Genomic DNA, 19,374 nt, shown 5'->3' with positions numbered 1-19,374 from the left:
CGCAGCTCTTTTCAGAATCCAGGACGAGTGCGCAGTCTGGTCTGCGGCATCTCTGGTCAGCCTGAGTGGAGGCCAAGCTAGGGAACCAAACCCGGGTCTTCGGCGTGGTGAAGGGCACCACTGCCACTGAGCCTCAGGGCTGGCCCCACACTTTCCCTTTCTAATACTTTGTCCCCCCTTTTGCATTCTTCTTTGAGAAATTTTAGAAACATGCTTCCTAAGTCTAGAGTACTTTGTCTCTTTTGAAAAATAATTTGTAAATTCGAAGCACATCTTAGATAATTAATAAAGTATGTAGCAGGGAATACATTAGAATTTTTCACGTAGTTGGATGTGGGTCATGTTCTTTAGCTCTTTTCTCCCATGAAGAATTCTGGTAGCAGTTCTGGCCTGGAGACAAACTGTATTATCTGCATGTTGGGAAACCTTGTGTTGGCCAAGCTAAGGACTGATAATGTCGTACGCAAGCATTCAGGATGATAAAGGTTTCTTCTTCACGCTCTATAAAGAGCCTCAGTCCCGTTATGTCACCTTGGTTATTACTTATTGTAAAACAGAGATGTAGCAGAAGCAATTGGCTGCATGTTGCTTATGGTGGAGCTTTTCGGTATCGGTTCTACCACAGACCCTCCAACTTGTTGATTTCCGAATGGAGTTGATTTTGTCTTTCTTAATGAAAAAAGATGGCAATTAGATTATAATGGAGTAACAATTGCGAGCTAATGTCAATGGAGGCCAAATATGTGAAAAGAAAGGGGGCTGGTAGTAAAATCTATTGGGGATGATTCATGTCAAGAGGACAGCGAAGACAGTGAAATCTACAGGGGGGCCAAAGATGTGAAGCGATGGTGATGACACAAAAGTGGAGGCCAAGGAGGTGACATGGAGGATGACTTTGTTAAAAGGAAAGTGCCAACCTCAACAGAAGAGTTGGATGGTTTGCTTTGGTTAAGTACAATAAACAACAAAATGGGGAATAACTTCAGTGTTCTGGTGTTCAGTAGCACTTGTGAATGTGATAAAAAGTTATAACCATCACATGGTTAACTAGTGTGTACCGTCTTTAATTTCAAGAATTTATTTTATTTTTTTAATTTTATGATTCAATTATAATGCTTCAGCATTGGCTTATGTAATACTTAATGTTCACTCTCCTTGTCAATCAACCCGACTCACTCATATGAAATTTTTCAAAGCAGTATTATTGTCGCAATACTAAGGGCATCGAGATGACATTTTTTTACTCTGTCTAATGCTCTCCTAAGTCCCTGAAGCAGACAGCTTTTGTCAAAACACGGCCAATATCGGGCAGACGGCCCCGACTCACGCAGAAAAGTTCAAAACAGCAGGAGAGACAGTATCAAGAGAAGTACAGTATTGCTTTAAAAAATTTCACATGAATGAGTTGGGTTGATCGACAAGGAGAGTGAACATTAAGTATTACATAAGCCAATGCTGAAGCATTCAAACTGAATCATAAAATAAAAAAAACAAAAACAAAACAAAAAAATTCTTGAAATTAAAGACGGTATACACTAGTTAAAATGTTATAACCATCACATGGTTATCACATTCACAAGTGCTACCGAACACCAGAACACATTACACTCAATTTATTCCCCGTTTTGTTGCTCATTGGATTTTTATAGAGGGAATTTGTAAGGTCTTGTTGTTTTTGTTTAACTACAAAGCACAGAATACATTTTGGTGATATGAACGTAGGACAAAATGTTGCTTTGGAGCTGTCTTTCTGCTGGACATATGAAAATGCATTTACTGGAGCACTGACATCACGACTATCCCAGCAAACTGCTAAAATATCACCAGGGAAAGGAAAATGTCTGGCTCCATGGTGCAGGAAAACTCAACAAAGGCAAACTTTTTTTTTCTCCAAAAAGTTCTCTCCACTTCCAATAGGAGCAGACGTGCATGAACTGTTTGCGAGCTGCAGCTGGTTTTAATGAAAACCTGGGACCCACTAGTTTTGCTGAAATAATGTTCTCATTAGTGCTTACTTTTCTGCATCTGTGTACTTTTACATTTTTCAAATTTTACTATGAAAAATAAAGCATTACTCCTCAAAGACAATCCAGGAACACAATGATCAATGACAGTGCTACTGCATACATCTGTCACACTGTATTTCAGGAATTAATAGTTTAGATCGGTATAATGTATTTTATTCAGAACAGAATTTTAGAATCCTGTGCTTCAGAAATATATAACGTCGACCCCCTTGGGCTGCCTGCAAACCTTTGATAGAAACAAAGGAGAGGAAAGCCACCCTACAAGAATGAGCACAACATTATGAGCAGTGGAAAAAGCAAGGTCATCAGATTTCTACTGGGTGAGGAAACCGGTTAGCGTTGTCAAAGCGCCCTCTCTATAATTATCTTTCCATCACAGCCCACGCAGGGCTGAAGGCCGCGTGTAGTAAGTACACGCAGACTTCGGCCTGAATTTTCAAACTGAAGTTAACTTGCCCAAGTCCGCTTTGAAAATTAACGGGGCTCGCCAAACCCAGCGCGGCGTACACACACACACACACACACACTCACACACACGTTTAAGACCCTGCTTTTGAAAATCTAAAGTACATGCACAAATGGCTTCTCCGCCCTCTCCGGGAACATCTCTTTCCAGTGCGTGTAAAAAGTGCAAGAAATTTTGCATGTCCCGCTGCAGCTGTTCTGTTGAAAGAACAGAAAAGGTAGTTCGGGGCCTTCCGAGGCGGGGTTCCGAGGTTTCTGCGCAAGCTGCCATCTTGAAAGCAGTACACACGCGTACATGACTGAACTTGCTCGTAAGCTTTCACACCTGCTGACCGACTTGCACAACTGAAACCGGCGTTGTATAACAGCGAGACCTAGTGTGGGCCGGACTGCGCACCTGTTCTGGGTTCTGGAAAGAGCAGCAGTCTGTGATGAAGAACCTCCCTTGAGAAACGGGAGAAAAGAAATCCTGGGGAGTTGAAGAGGAAGGCTGGGAAGGAGGAAACTTCCATGCCAAAAAAAAACAAACAACAAACCAAAAGCACATTGTAATTCTGTGATATTTGGTGGCCCAGCTTTGTGCCCTCTCCAGTGATTTACTGCATCACAAGTGTAAGGCATCAATTGCTCTCCAACTGTAAGCATAGGAAGATGAAAAGGACAAGCGTTGTCTATGCCACAGTGACAGAATCCCTTGGAGGAACGGAAAATAGAGAGAGAGAGATGCAAGTGACCTTGTCTCAGCAAATTAAAGTGGTTCTTCTGCTGGCAGCTTTTAGCGCCCCGTGGGGGCAGCCTGGGCTGGCTCACCCCTTTATTTGTGTCTGCCACAAGCGCTGCTTGGAAGCTGGCTCGCCACGTCATCTGCCACAATGCACCTCCAGAGTGAGCATCCGTGCCTTGCTCCTTCCCTGCCGAGTCCAGCCTGCCTTGATGATCGTTATCATCATCCCTCTGGCCTTCTGTATTTTCACCCCGGTATTCCTGATTTTTTTTTTTTTTTTTTAATCAGGGTGGGAACCAGGGCTGGGAACCTGGCACCGGGAGCCTTTATTTATACTTATCCAGGGATTTTTCCCCCCTCTTAAATGCCCCCTCCCCTCTTCAAACACATCTAGTCTAGTAATCGCATTGCTCTTCCGGTGCCAGGGACCATGCCCCAGGGCTGCATCCAGAATCCTGCCCAGCATGGGTCCTGAATCTGGCCAGTAAGTGTCGCTGATGCACAAGGACTGGGACTCCCTGGGCCCCAGGGGGAGGGCTGTGAACGCTGCCTCCACAACATCTCCAGCCCCTGCCAACCCGGGGAGCAGAAGATACAACTCGGGGATTTGAATTGGGGCCCTTCCACATGGCAGAGCACGGCGCTAGCACCGGGCAGGCCTAGCAGTCCCGATTTTGAGCTGAACGCAGCACTGCATATAGACGAAAACGACCGTACATTAGCAGCTTGCAGCTGGCTAAATCTATGACCTGAGGATCCTTCTTCTAAATCCTGCTGCAGTCCTATTTCACATTTTCTTTTTCTCCTTTTGAACTGTGAACACTGTGAACACTGCAAAAAGAAAAACAGCAGATTCTCTTTGAGTGATAATGTCAGAAACTCCTGCAAGTTTATTTCTCTCTTCTATTAATAATTTTAGGCTTCCGTTGTCATGGCAACTGATTTAACAAGATACCAATGAGAGGTAACTCAGCCGAGGAGCTGGGATGGCATCTAAATAGTAAGATCTATTGTGATTGGTCGTTTAGGATGAAAAGGCAGATAAGCGAATTCAGTGCATGAAAAGATGTCTTTAGCGAAAGCCCTCACGGTGTTCTGGTGACAAACGTTTTATCTGGCAGAACTCTGGGCAGCTGTGCGAGCAAGCCACGCTTAGATTTCCTGTCCAAAAGGCCTAGCAGGGACCTGGTAAATAACTGGGTGATGAAGTCTGGGTCCTTAGGCGAAGCGGGCTGGTTCATATGTGTATGGAACAGAGGCCGCTGTTGCCCGTCCCGTCCGCACTAGGCCTGCGCCCGGGCCTGCTCACCTTCCTCCTGCGCTAACAGGCCCAAGACCGTCCTCCCCCGCTGCCAGTACCTCCCGTCTGCGGCGTTCCGCAGCGGTGTCTCCCAAGCCCTCCACCTCGGGCCTAGCTCCACGCCGGGGCGCAGCGTCCTCTCCGGCGCCGGCCCCGCCCCTAGGCGAGCACACGCGGCCCGCCCAACCCTTTAAAGGGCCAAGGGCGGGAACCAGCTCCGCGGCGCCGCCCAATGATGTCACCTAACCTCCACATAAAAACGAGGCCTTGTTCCCCAGGACCTCGCCTTGGCAATCGGGTCGACACCGTGGTATTCTGAGTTTGCCTAACCTCGTGTTCCAGCGTTTCCTTGTTCCAGTGTTTCCTTGTTCCAGCGTCTCCCTGTTCCAGAGTCTCCTTGTTCCAGAGTCTCCGTGTGTTTCTGTATCCTACTCAGTTAGTACCTCCTCGGGCTGTTCTCTGGTACTGACCTCTGCCTGCCTGACCATTCTCTTGTCTGCTGCCTGGAACTGACCACTGCCTGCCTGACTATTCCTTTCATCTGCCGCCTGGAACTGACCCTTGCTTGCTTTGACTATGCTCGGACTGACCTTGGTATTGACCCCTGCTTTGGCTGACCACCTCTGGACTGACACTCTGGCTCTGACCCTTGCGCTTCGCTCGGACTCCCTCTTCTGGCCTACTGAGGCTACCAGACCAACCTGCTTGGAATCCATCTGCGGCCTTCATTCGACTAGACCCGCAGGCGCTGCCTGTCTCGCCCGGAGAACCTTCCTGAACTGTTACCTCCCTGAGGTCTCCGGAGCTTCCAGTTTGGGTCTGGTCCATCACCTCCACATCAGCCGCGCACCCTTGCTTGTGGTGGGCACACCCCTCCGCTACCTCTCCGAGAGATCATCCGAGGTCCACCTAAGTCCAGGCGCACATTTAATACACACATCTGAATTCGCTATATGCATCAAAAATGCCTATCGGGAAATAAATGCTCTATTCAAAAATTTACACTGAGTTTCTCGTAGTTGTGCATTATTTGATAATCTGGATACACCGCAAAACAGGCATTGAATGTTGTCCATCTATTTTCTAAAGGGGTTAGATCTCTATTATTCTCAGTACAAGTCAAAGATACGGTGGACCATCCCAGGTCTTCTATACCAAACCACTCATGTAAAACTGAACAGTTTTCCTTGGTCAGCTCAACATGAGACAGTGAATCCAAATACTGATGAGCCTGAATGTACATGGAATAATCTCTCCCAGGTAAAGTAGATGTTTCTTGTGATTCTGCAAATTTGAATATTTCCCTTTGGTCATTTAGCGGTTCCCAAATACTTTCAATCTTTTCCTTCTCCAACTTGTGATTATCCTCTTCTGCATTCCCGGCAAAACATTTTCATTGCCTTCAAAGGGCAGAAAGGGAGAACCAGAACATTGAAACTGCAATTTATGGGTCAGCCAGTGCCACGATTTTTGCAATGGGACAATTAAACAGTGGTGTTGTAGGTAAGTAGGTAATCGCCTATTGGCGACATGAAGGATAAACGGAAGAGAGAAAGGAGCTACCAAACTTTTTTCAGATTGGAACTCTGCGTAATAATTAATTGGTGCCTTGAAGTCAAGCTCCAATACGCTGCAGATTAGCCTAGTATTAACATGTTATTATCCTATGTTAACCTTATGTATTGATTTTATCATTTGTTACACTCCGTTCCATGTAAACGTTCCCATCTTAATGCTCCATGTAAACCGATACGATGTGCAAATGGTTATCGGTATAAAAAAGCCTTAAATAAATAAAATAAATAAATAAAAATAAATATATATTATATAATCTCAAATTAGGACACTCAAACCTCCTTTCCCCCAAGGTTTCAGAAGTTGGTTACTTGCTGTACGAGACCTCTTCCCCCTCCGTAGATATGTTTTCATTTTTTTTTAGAAAAATTGCGTGAGAGAATTAATCTAGGTAAAGAGGCGGTAACCCAAAAACATACAAACATTTAGGCAAAATAACCATTTTAAAGAATCATGTTCTCCCTAAAACTGAAATATTCAAAAGGTGTCCAGGCTCTCAGCCTATTCTGGGTGGTGGCTAATAATCTTTGAAGGTTTAGTTCTTGCAAAGAATTTAAATCCCCTGGCAATAGAATCCCCAGATCCTATCATCCTTTCAAAGGAAGCACACCTGTCCATTCCTGTTGGAAGGGCTTTGAAGTTTTCTAAGTTAAACCAGAGGCTTGCAAGCCTTCCAATATCAGTCAAATTATCCTAACAAATTCCTCAGAGATATTTCAGGTTTTAGAACACGTAAGAGGAGATCATCTGCAAAAGCAAACAATTTAAGATGCTGAGCTCCTACCATGATGCCATGTGTTCTAGGATTTTGAATTATATTTATTTATTTTATTTATTTATTTAACAATTTTTATATACCGGCATTCGTAGGACACATCATGTCGGTTCACAATTAACTGAGAAAGGAAATTACAATGAACGAGGATAGAGAGAGTCAACGATATTACAATGAACTAGGAACAAGGATAGAGAGAGTCAACGAGCAGGGATACAACTTTGTAAAACGAACTGGATGATGATTATCCATGTTAAGAATAGGTATGCATCAGGATGTTAAGGATGCATGTACACTTAAGAACTTAACATATGAACTTATTTACAATATTAATATTAAATGCAGGGGCAGGGAGAAGGGGAGAGGGGGAGCGAGGAGGGGAAAGGAGAGGAGGGGGTAGGGGTATAGGAGAACGTTAAGGCAATGGCACTTTCAAGGAAAGGCTGATTGTAGGAAGAGAGGGGAGGGGTAGGGGAGAGGAGCTAGAGTGGTAAGGGAGAAGGGGGGAGCTGGGAAGGTAAGGGAGCAGGGGGAGTTGGGATGGCGAAGGGGAGGTTGAGGAGGGGGTGTGTAGGCTGAGCGGGAGCTGAGTAAGTTCGAGACATGACAATGACTAGGATTGGGAGGAGTTGGGGTATGCCTGTTTAAAGAGCCATGTCTTGATTCCTTTTTTGAAATGGCTCAGGGACGGTTCTAGGCGGAGTTTAGTTGGGAGGGAGTTCCAGAGGGTAGGACCCGCAATGGAGAAGGCTCTGTCCTGGGTAGAGGTAAGGTGCCCAATTTTGAGTGAAGGGGTTTGAAGGGTGCCAGCGAGGGTGTTTCTGGTGGGGCGATTAGTTTGACGGAAATGTGGCATATCCTCAAGCCAGGGGGAGTTGTTTTTGTATAATGTGTTATGGAGGATAGTAAGTGTTTTGTATTGGGAACGGTAGGAAATGGGGAGCCAGTGGAGATCCTGTAGTATGGGAGTGATGTGGTCAGTTTTCCTGGTGTTTGTTAAGATTCTAGCCATTGCATTTTGGAGGGGTTTAATAGTGGAGGCAGGGAGACCTATGAGAAGGGAGTTGCAATAGTCGATTTTAGATAGCATGGTGGTTTGCATAACAGTGCGGAAGTCGTGGGCGTGGAGGAGGGGCTTCAGTTTTTTGAGGGTTTGAAGTTTAAAGAAGCCCCCTTTTAGCAGTGATTTAATGTGAGATTTGAAGCTTAGCTGATTGTCTAGGGAAACTCCTAAATCTCTGACACTGGGCGGTAGTGTGTGAGCTTGTGAGGCGTTTTGATTCATTTGGTGGATCGAGTCGATTGATTGATTTGTTAGGATAAGGATTTCTGTTTTAGAGGCGTTGAGTGCAAGGTGGATATTGGAGAGGAGAGAGTTGATGGATGTCAGGCAAGTTTCCCAATATTGCAGGGTTTCAGTGAGGGATTTCCGAATGGGAATGAGTATTTGTACGTCGTCTGCATATAAGAAAAATTTTAGTCCTAGTTTAGAGAGTAAGTGGCAGAGTGGGAGTAGATATGTATTGAAGAGGGTGGACGATAAAGAGGAGCCTTGTGGTACGCCTTGTGTGAGGGGAATGTGAGCGGATTCAAAGTTATCAAGTTTGACTAGGTACTTTCTGTGGTCAAGGTATGAGGAGAACCAGGATAGGATCTAAAGCAAAAAAAAAAAAAAACCAAGTAATAGCGGGGATAAAGGGCTGCTAGAATATTTTTAAGGGTTATTGGTTGAGACATGGTGCAACATTTACCAATCCAGCAGTTCTGTGTTCCACTAAAACATCCATAAGCACATCATTGTCTGTTGAGCTATACCTGACAGGTTTGGCTTGCACCTCTGCTCGGTATTCTCTGTGGATAAAATGATTTAATCATCTCCTGCTGCAGATAGGGCACTTTAGATCCCAGTAAATCCAGGGGTCGCGCCCTTCTCCAGGCTCTTTGTGAAAGACATTGGACAGCTGAGGGAGTTCTAGCTCCGGGTGCCGGGGGTTGATAAACATCTCCAGAAACCAAACAATTCTCTCTGCTTCGGCGCGCACAGTATTATTTCTAATTACTTCATATGTGAATTTAATTTTGATTAATTCTGCTTTCTACAGGTAGCAGTGAGGAACCCAGCAGAAAGTTATGCTGCAGTACAGGAGCTCTCTCAGAAGCACAAATTCACACCGCGTTGCAAATCTTGACAAGCAATTGGTAGAGTTTATTTTTGCTATTTTGGGGTGAGTGGCATGGAGTAGAAGTTGTTTGCCAGTCCCGCCCACAGCCCCACCCCATGACAGCCAACGTAAAAGTACCAGTACTGTGAAGAGCTGGGTATCTTTTCCTCGGGGGGGGGGGGGGGGGGAGAGGGAAGAGGGATTTTCAGCCCCTGATTTTAGCCAAGTAACTACTTAGTTACTCAGGTAACATTTTTAGAACATGACTCCCTCCGGGGCCAAATATAAGAGGGAGTTTCCTTCCATGTTGTCTCCACGGGAAAAATGCTTGACGCATACGGTACTTCCCTGAAGAACCTGGACACATAGCACACAATAGGGAACTTTCTCCCTCTGTAACTTAGCTACAGCAGTGTCGGCAGGAACAACCAGACAGACCGAGCGGGCCAAACCCAGCGTCTCCCATGTTACTATGTAACCGGTTTAAATGTTCAAGAGAAGCCCAACCCTTAGACATGGAAAAGTGAAACCGGCCTTCAAGCGCTGGGAGCCATCACCACCGATCCTAGAACTGTCTGACGGGAGGAAAAGATTTGAGAACTCTATTATGTTTCTGCATAAAATATCTTGCAGAGATAATAATAATAATAATAGTACTCTCTCTCAGTCTATAAGAAATGGAGTAGTTATACTAGCAATCACCGTGGACTAGATTCACTGCAGCTTCCCCCCCCCCCCCCCATTCTGTATTTACAGGGAAAAAAAAAGCTTAGTGAATCCTCTGTACTCGGGCCCCACCTACTCAAAAGCTGACCCTCATCCATACACGCTGTCTTAGACATCCTCATTCTATGACAGTTCTAGGGCTAAAATTAAATATTTCTCTTCAGCATCACCAATGGTTGAAAACGAATTGGACAAAAGTTGTCCTTATGTAATACTTCTCAGTAGTGGAGAGCTCACCCGGTTGATTTCCTTCGTTTAACTGTTCTAGAAAGAGACCTTCCATTCTAGCCTCACCAAATTGTTTTCCTGACTATTTCTATTTTTCTCCTCACTCGCCCACTCTGAAACCGACAGGAAGGGGAAATTTTGACCTAAAAACAGTCATTAAAGCATGCATGTTTAATGCTGCATTATATTATGGACACTACAAAATCTACAGTACCTTAGAAAAACAGTATCCTTGCTTACTGTGGAATTCCGCCCTCATTTTATGTGCATGCGAAAAATGCAAAATACACACTGCCTGGAATATACCCTAACTGTTGGACACAGAATGTGACTGCCTTCATGATAACAAATAAATACCCCCTGCCTTTCATCTCCAAGGCGCTACCATCTTTACCAAGTTGGACCTTAGAGGAGCATATAATCTGATCTGGATCCGGGAAGAAGATGAGGGGGAAATGGCATTCAACACCAGAGATGGCCACTATGAACATCTTATTATTCTTTGCAGCCTAGGCAATGCCCCAGCAGTATTTCAGAATTTCATCAATGTCATTTTCAGAGATCTTCTCAATTCATGTGTCCTTGACGATATCCTAATCTATTCCATATCCTTTCTTAAGCACTGTAAGTAAAAACTGTGCTGCAATGCCTAAAGCAACATGGACTCTATGCAAAACTCAAGAAGTGCTCATTTGAACAGTCCTCAGATACATTATCTCTACGCAAGGTCTCAAGAAGGACTCATCTTATCTAAACTCTCTGAAATTCAGGACTGGCCATGACCAGTGGGCCTTAAAGCTCTGCAATGCTTCCTTAGGCTCTCCAACTACTTCCAACAGTTCATTCAAGGCTACTCCATCACAGCACCACTCACTGCTCTCACTAAGAAGGGAACTGACACCCAGAGCTGGCCTACTGAAGCAGTTCAGACTTTCCTCCCAACTCAAATCAGCCTTCTTAGAAGCCCCCATATTACAACACCCAGACACCTCTCGGCCGTTCTTCCTGGAGGTTGACGCCTCATCCATAGGTGCCGGGGCAGTGGTTTTGCAGGCACCACCAGATGGCAAACTCTTGCCATGTTCATTCTTCTCAAGGAAATGCTCTCCTGCGAAAAGAAATTACATCATAGGAGATCGGGAACTTGTAGCCATTAAACTGGCAGTCAAGGAATGGTAAAACAATAATGACCCAGTGGTTTGTACACTCTCATCAAAAATAGATACTAAATGAGAGAGATAACTTTCTTACTTTTCTGCTTTGTCTCCACTAATTATAAAAAGTTGTTCCTTTGTTATGTTATGTTACACTGATCTACCCCTGTTCGATGTAAACCGACCTGATATGGTATTCAACCTTGAAGGTCGGTATAGAAAAATGTTAAATAAATAAATAAATAAATAAATATTACTTCAATGTAACATAAACATTAATAAAAACACCATATTATCAAAACCTATATAATTAATTTTTTTATTCCAAAAGATTTTTTAATACAAAAAATAAATACAAAAAATTTCTTTTTTATCCCCAAAACATTTTACATTACAAAAATGGTACAAAATAATATGCATAAATATACACCTTAAAATTGGGTTTAGAAGACAGGTTAAGTGTTGGAAGCAAGGGCTAAGAAGATAGGTTAATTGTTAAAAAAATTTGCGAGGGTCAAGAAGACTGTTCAAGTGTTGGAAGTAAAAGAAAAGTAAAGTTTTCGTGAATAAAAGAAAGCTTGGAAATAAATTCAAAGAGCTAGATTGAAGAAGTTACTTCAATATGGAAGTTAAAAACTGATAGCTATATGGGCTATTAGATTTTCCATGCTTTCAAATTATTTGCGGATGGATGTGAACGAGTGAGTTTGTGTGTTTTGGATAATGTCTATTAATTACAATTTTAAGGTGTATATTTATGCATATTGATTTGTATCATTTTTGTAATGTAAAATTTCTTTGGGATAAAAAAGAAATTTTGTGCATTTATTTTTTGTAATAAAAAATCTTTTGGAATAAAAAAAATTCATTATATAGGTTTTGATAATATGGCGTTTTTATTGTTAATGCTTCTGTTACATTGAAGTAATCTCTCTCATTTAGTATCAGTCAAGGAATGGTGACATCTTTCAGAAGGGGCCACACAGCCCTTCATCATTGCCACAGATCACAAGAATTTACTGAACCTTCAGGAGGCCAGGAGACATAACCCACGTAAAGCTAGATGGTTCCTATTCTTCAATTGTTTCGACTTTTGCCTAGTTTACTAGTCTGCTGTGAAGAATACTAGGGACACCACTCTCTCTGGGTCATTTGATGCTATGGACACTCTCTCGAATCCCCAAGGTCATCGCTGCCACCACACTTTCAGTAGTCCTGGATAAGATGGTGGTCCCCAAACGTCCTTAAATGAGAGCACAACTTGAAGCTCGCCGGCCATCCAAACATCAAAAAACCTTTGAAGTGATCTTGTGCTACTTCTGGTGGCTCAGCTAACTCAAGATGTTAAACGATACATGGAATCTTGTGAGAATTGTGCCCATAATAAAACCTCACACCTGTGCCAATAGGGACTTTTCCAACCACTGCCTGCACATGACCAACCATGGACCCACGACGCCATTGACTTCATAACCAACCTCCTGCCTTTAATGGCCATACTGTCATCTGGTCACTGTGGACTGTTTTTCTAAAATGGCCTATTTTGTACCTCTGGAGCCCTTGCCCACAAATCCTTCCCTTACCATTCACTTCTTCAGGAACATCTTCCGACTCCACAGTCTGCCTGAGTACATTGCAAGTAATAGAAAAGTGCAGTTCACATCTATATTTGGCAGAATCTCTGCAAAAAAAAAACTAGGGACTACACTGGACTTTTCATTTGCAAACCACCTGCAAATATACATTCAGAAGGAAAGGATCAATCAAATCCTCAATAGTTTCTCGAGGCTTATGTCTCCACCCAACAAGACAATTGGTCCCAGCTATTGCCGTGGACTGAATTTAGCTATAATAACCACAGCAGCGAATCCTCTGGATCCTTGCCCTTTTATATCATCATCTATGGAAGACATCCTAATGTTCCGTTACCTAAGCAACTGTCCACACAGGCCCCAACAGTAGAAGAAGGATCTCTAAACATGTCTGAAATCTGGAAGATGATCCAAGAATAATTGTTGAAAGCCAATAACGGAGTGCAGACAAGAAATGTCATCCAGCCCCCCCCCCCCCCCCGCCCCCAGTTCTTGCCTGGTGACAAGATAAATACCAAGAACATCTGCTTAAAACTACCCTTGGCCAAGTTTGCACCTTGATTCATTGGGCCTTATCCTATCCTATGACAACTTGACCCAATCACATACTAACTGAAGCTATTACTCTTGCTACAAATACACAATTCACTCCATGTATCTCTTTTGAAACCCTTGATCCGCAATTGGAAAACACAAAAAAATTCCAACAGCCACCATGATGGCCACTGACCCACACACCAAGTATGGAGGTTCAAGACATCCTGGATGACAAGCTCTTACAGGGGAATCTCCGTTACCACATACAACGGAATGGATACGGAACAGAAGAGAAATCCTGGGAGCCAGCCAGCAGCATCCAGGCTCCCAAGCTAACCCAGAGATTCCATTGCCTCTTCCCTCATAAACCCAGGAGGGATAAGCTTGGGGATGGGGAAGGTACTGTAATGCCTCTTACATCTAAGCACCTCCAGCATATCGCCCTGCACTATGCAGCATCTAGACATCCTGACTAGAACTTCCTGCATCCTGGGCTTTATATAAGTTCTGCAGCTGGGACTTCCTGGAGGTACAGCTGATGATGTCACATCCTGACTAATATATAAGGAAGCTCTGAGTAACCAGCCGGTGCCTCAACAACAGGTCCTCCTGTGCTAATCATTGGTGTACATTGCTTCTGTTCCTGCCTTGCCATATCCCTTCCTTTTCCAGCCTCGCCTCTCCGTCCTGCCTTGCCTTGCCCTCCAGTCAGCCTTTCCTCAGACTGATCTTCTGTTACTGACCCAGAGTGACTTCTGCCTTTGCTGTGCAGTTTCTCCTCCTGCCCTGACCTCTGCCTGGACTCTGTACCTGTTGGTGCACTGCCAGCCCTGACTCTTGTCTAGTCTCTCTCTTTGCCCTGTGGTGTATCAGCTGCCGCCTGCTAGGGCTTGGTCCGTGCTTGTGCTTCCCAAGCTGTGTCAGCCTAGCAGTGGCCCATGGGCTCACAAGCCCCAAAGCATGACAATAAAGCTGCTGTTATAGGCCTTCAGGAACACTTAAAGGCATCCAAAAATACTCAAAAAGTGCTGAAGCATGAAAGTGAACAGCCAAAAATTGGTCTCCATCCTTAAAGCTGGACAATCATTTTAATGAGCAGAAGGACTGAGTGAAAATCTACCAGCGAACAAGTGGAAAGAAGCAATAGAATTTGAAAAACAAGAGAAAAAATTGGGAAAAGCACAAATACAGTGAGAAATACAGAGAGGATCCAAACCTGACAGAGGAATGGTTAAACAGAGATGAACTTAAACCTAAAGCTGAGAGCCTGATATTGCAGCACAGAAAAGGGGACTATGAACTAGATGGCTCACAGCCGGCACAGATAAATGAAGATTCTGCAAAACAGACCCAGAAAAGGGTACACATCTCATCGCTGGGCTCAACGTGCCGACGTCAGAAGGCCTGTGTACAAAAAGGCACAATAAGACGGCACGGCTCATCCACTGAAAACTGCGTAGACGCTATGATATCAGGAAACCAGAAATGCCTGGGATCACGACCCTGAAAGAATTGTGATTCCCTGGGCTATTCCTATTCCGATAAAAAAAACTGGGCATGATGGCAAAGGAGAAAAAGCACAAGAACTGCACTGCCGCAAGAGATGCAATTAGAGACCAGGCAAATGTGTCAGAAAGGGACAGAGAGAGTCCCAGTTGTCCTGGTGAAGAGGTTACACTGGGAGCCACAGGCCTAATTAAAAAAAAAGAATTTCCAAGGGTACTTTTGATATATCGCCTGTACATATTACATCCTATGAACTCCGGAAGGTAGCTCTCTTTGGTACAATGCAACCATTAGGAAGGGCATCAGCAGTAAAGGTGAGAGATTGAGCACAGATCCAACATCCCCTGGCTTACCAGCGAGGTTCATTCCTGTCATTGTACAGTGCATTCAGAAAGATTTCACACCCCTTCACTTTTTCCACATTTTCTCACGTTACAGCCTTATTCTAAAACGGGATAGTATGCAAAGCAAAATCAGGTTTGTAGAAATTTGTGCAAATTAATAATAAAAAAATGTAAAAAAAAACCCCACTGAGATATCCCATTTACATAAGTATTTAGCCCCTCTACTCAGTACTTTGAGGCACCTTTTGCAGTGATTACAGCCTAAAGTCATCTTGGGTATGAAGCTACAATCTTGGCACACCTGGATTTGGGGATTTTCTCCCATTCTTCTCTGCAGGTCCTCTCAATCTCTGTCTGGTTGGATGGAGAACCTCAGTGCACAGCTATTTTCAGGTCTCTCCGGAGGTGTTCGATCGCGTTCAAGTCCGGGTTCTGGCTGGGGCCACGAAAGGACATTCACAGAACTTGTGCCAAAACCCCTCCTGCATTGTCTGGGCTGCGTGTTCAGGGTCGTTGTCTTGTAGGAAGGTGAATCGTCGCCCCAGTCTGAGGTCCAGGGCGCTCTAGAATAGATTTTCATCAAGGATCTCTCTGTACTTTGCTCCGTTCATCTTTCCCTCAGTCCTGATTAGTCTCCCAGTTCCTGCAGCTGAAAAACATCCCTACAGCAGGACGCTGCCACCACCATGCTTCACCGTAGGGATTGTATTTGCTAGGTGATGAGCAGTGCCGGGTTTCCTCCAGACATGACGCTTGGCATTCAGGCCAAAGAGTTCAGTCTTGGTTTCATCAGACCAGAGAATCTTGTTTCTCATGCACTGAGAGTCCTTTAAGTGCCTTTTGGCAAACACCAAGTGGACTGTCATGTGCCTTTTACTGAGGAGTGGCTTCCGTCTGGCCACTCTTCCTTAAAGGCCTGATTGGCAGCGTGCCTCAGAGATGGTTCTCCTTCTGGCAGGTTCTCCCATCTCCGCAGCAGAACTCTGGAGCTCTGTCAGAGGGACCATCGGGTTCTGGGTCACCTCCCTGAGCAAGGCCCCTTCTCTCCCCTGACTGCTCAGTTTTGGGCGGCTGCCAACTCTAGGAAGAGTTCTGGTGGTTCTGAACTTCTTCCATTTAAGAATGATGGAGGCCACTGTGTTCTTCTGGACCTTCAATTCTACAGCAGGTTTTTTGTACCCTTCCCCATACCTGTGCCTCTACTCAATCCTGTCCCGGAGGTCTACAGACGATTCCTTTGACTTCGTGGCTTTGATTTTGCTCTGACATGCACTGTCATCTGTGGCAGCTTACGCAGACAGGCGGGTGCCTCTCCCAATCCTGTCCAATCAATTTAATTTACCACAGGTAGACTCCAGTCAAGCTGGAGAAACATCTCACGGATGATCAATGGAAACCGGATGCACCTGAGCTCACAGCAAAGGGTCTGAATTCTTGTGTAAATGTGATATTTCAGGGGGGGGGGGGGGGGGGGGGGGGTTGGTTTTTTTTATTAATTTGCAAAAATGTCTACAAACCAGATTTTGCTTTGTCATTATGGGGTATTGTGTATAGACTGAGGAGGGAAAAAATGTATATTATCCATTTTAGAATAAGGCTATAACATAAAATGTGGAAAAGGTGAAGGTGGTCTGAATACTTTGTCTGTGCAAAAGTGAACCCATTGAGAGTCATTACCCAGCAAGCAGAGAGCACCAGCCCCTGGCACAGGGAACTTACCTGTCCTTGACCAAGCTGTCTCATGCCTCTTTATTAAGAACACCTGCACTTGGTCCTGCTGCCTTTATTTATACTTGCAATGGATTACTTCATGACACATTAGGGTTATTTTGTGCTCAGGCACCTCAGCAGTCCTGGCTGGTGATGGATATTTTAAAATAAAATCCCTGTACTTCCAAAAACATGAGTTTGTCCCTACATAAGAAGCTGGTTTTCAGGGTTAGATTCCAATCCATTTTTTTTTTAAATATAATTTACTTATTTAAAATCATCCAGGGCCACGGATCTTCCTGTACGAATTCTTTTCGTGTCTTCAAGTCCCTAGGTCTGCATAGTAATAACAACCTCCCCCCATGCTTTGATGTGACATCTGAGCTCTCTGACCGACCCTATAACCCAAACACCACCTGAACCAGCCTCAAACAGCCACCCTGGACCCAAATATTCTAACCAGGAGGGAGCTGATAAAACTACCAAATGTAAGCACTGAAGGCAAGGCAGTTGGATACGACGGAGGCAGGCAGTCCAAGCTGAATCACTTTTAAGTTAGCTCTGACTTCCATACAAGGGGAAAGCACAGGGTGCAGCGCAGACGAGAACTGGCCACCCCCTTTAAAGCGCTGATTTTTCTGAAGAGCCTCTCTCGTTTCATCTGGAACAGAAAAAAACGCAATCGGGCTGTGCAAGGCTGCATGCAATAAACAGGAGAGGGGTGCGGTGCTCCCATCCTGGCTGCAGCACGGGACCGAAATCAGACGGGAAAGCCGCGGCTCGTTTTACCCCCAGAGAAAGTGGTAAATACGGTGTCGAGGAAGCATGAAGCAGGCCCAGCACGCCCGCTAGCCCGGATCAGCTTTGCCCGTCTGGGCGAGCAGAAGCAGCTGTTTGTATCCCCCCCCCCCCCCTGCAGCAGCAGCTGTTTGTATCCCCCCCCCCCTGCAGCCCCTGAAACTTGCTCCGTCTCTCTCAGAGTAACTCGCCCAGGGGCTACCACCTCCCCCCCCCCGGAAAGCGCGCTACTTGGCAGCTTTCACCCAGGGAAGGGCTGGCCAGCAGCTGCCAGCAAGGAGATGCACCGCGCGCCCGGGGGCCGTCGGATCACTTCCCCGATCGCTTACCTGCGCTGCCATGAAGGAGAGGTCCATCGTGCGGGGGGCTCCGGCTGCTGACAGGTGGGGGCTGGGGGCTTTCTTCTGCTCACTCCCTTCCTCCCACGTTTCTCAGCCTCCCTGGGGGGGGGGAGGAGCAGGAGGCGGTGGCGGCGGATTGCGAGCTGCCGGCAACACTCCCCGCTCCCGGTGCTACCAGGCTGCGTGCAGACGAACCCGGGGCGCAAGCCGGTAGTAGCGCTTCCTTCCTGCCTCCCGCGAAACCCAAGCCCGCACGCGCTCCGGGAATGTACTTTTCCGTCCTCTCTCTCTCTCTCTTAGGCTCTGCTAAGCACGATCCTGCCTTCCTCCCAGTGCAACCCGTGGTGCCGGATCTAGAAGCCCGCGATCCTCTTAGCAACAGCCAATTCTAGAAGATGCAGCCCCTGGGGGGAAACACAGCCTAAAGGAGCCAGAGCCAGGGATTTTCCTCCGTGTCCTAATTATCCACCCTACTCCGCCCTGCCCAGAGAGAACAAAAAATGTTCCACTCCACTCCAGATCCAAAACACGATCAGAGGCATTGCTAGTATTGTCACAAACCAATCAACAAGTAGCAATTTAAAAAAACGAAATCCATCGATGCTTAGGAAAGTTATTTCTAAAAAAAAATAAAAAAAAATCACCGACTGACATTTTATATTTAAATGAATAAGAACGCAAAAAATCAGCTGTCAGCAAGAAGAAAAAAAATGCAGGATTTGCTCTATTTAATCTCAAATGAATCCTTTTACTATGGATCCCCTAAATTATGCCAAGATAGTTCCTCTTAAAAAACAAAATGAAGTCATATCTAACGGTATCTAATCCTAGACTACCACTGAGCTATATATTACCGAAATCCTAGCATTGCTAAAAGTATAAGCATTTGCTGAGAAGAATTTTAATATCCAAGAATGTTGCAAGTTTAATGGGAGTAGTTCTTTTTTACCCAAATTCATCTGCAGTTTTCATTTATTTATTTACATTAAAAACCATCTGCGGCGACAAAAATTACAATCACTCCCATTTACATAGTTCTGGAACCTGTTAGTAGTGCAAGGATTCAGTATGAGAAGCAAACAAATTCGGAAAATGCATGTTGCAGGCACAGCACAATAATTAGATCCAGTTTTCCATCCTGCCTCTCCTTTTCTCTCTCTCAATTCCCTCCCCCTCCCCAAACCACCACAGACTAATTTAAAAACAAATGACATGTCCAAAAATATAATTAAATGTTATTAAAAAATGCCATGAGCAATGGGCCTGTGTCTTCAGCGTCTTGTGCTCAGGCTCGGGCTCTGTCACTTTGCACTGTTCAGGAGTTAGGACCCAGGTCTTGGTGAATATAAAGGTGAACCTCAGCATAATGAGTTCAACCTGGCTGTGCACAATGTCTGAAAAAAAAAAAAA

The 19,374-nt window shown here is 44.9% G+C and overlaps 1 protein-coding gene across 2 annotated transcripts in view; it reads right to left on the bottom strand.

Annotated features, from left to right (window-relative positions):
- C4H14orf132 (chromosome 4 C14orf132 homolog) overlaps positions 1-18,459 on the bottom strand; it is a 46,120-nt gene extending 27,661 nt beyond the window's left edge. Inside the window, exon 1 of one of the 2 annotated variants that reach the window (XM_029597887.1) lies at positions 17,953-18,459. In XM_029597887.1, the coding sequence (XP_029453747.1) occupies positions 17,953-17,979 (27 nt within the window). In that variant the 5' untranslated portion in view covers positions 17,980-18,459. Of the gene's footprint in view, positions 1-16,834; positions 17,477-17,952 lie in introns of those variants that run through there. The other variant, XM_029597888.1, reaches the window with a different exon arrangement.
- Between the last annotated feature and the right edge of the window lie 915 nt (positions 18,460-19,374).

This window comes from Rhinatrema bivittatum, chromosome 4, assembly GCF_901001135.1.
Source record: "Rhinatrema bivittatum chromosome 4, aRhiBiv1.1, whole genome shotgun sequence".
Lineage (NCBI taxonomy): Eukaryota > Metazoa > Chordata > Amphibia > Gymnophiona > Rhinatrematidae > Rhinatrema > Rhinatrema bivittatum.
The sequence above is the reverse complement of the archived record's forward strand: the minus strand, read 5'-3'. Positions and strand labels throughout refer to the sequence as shown.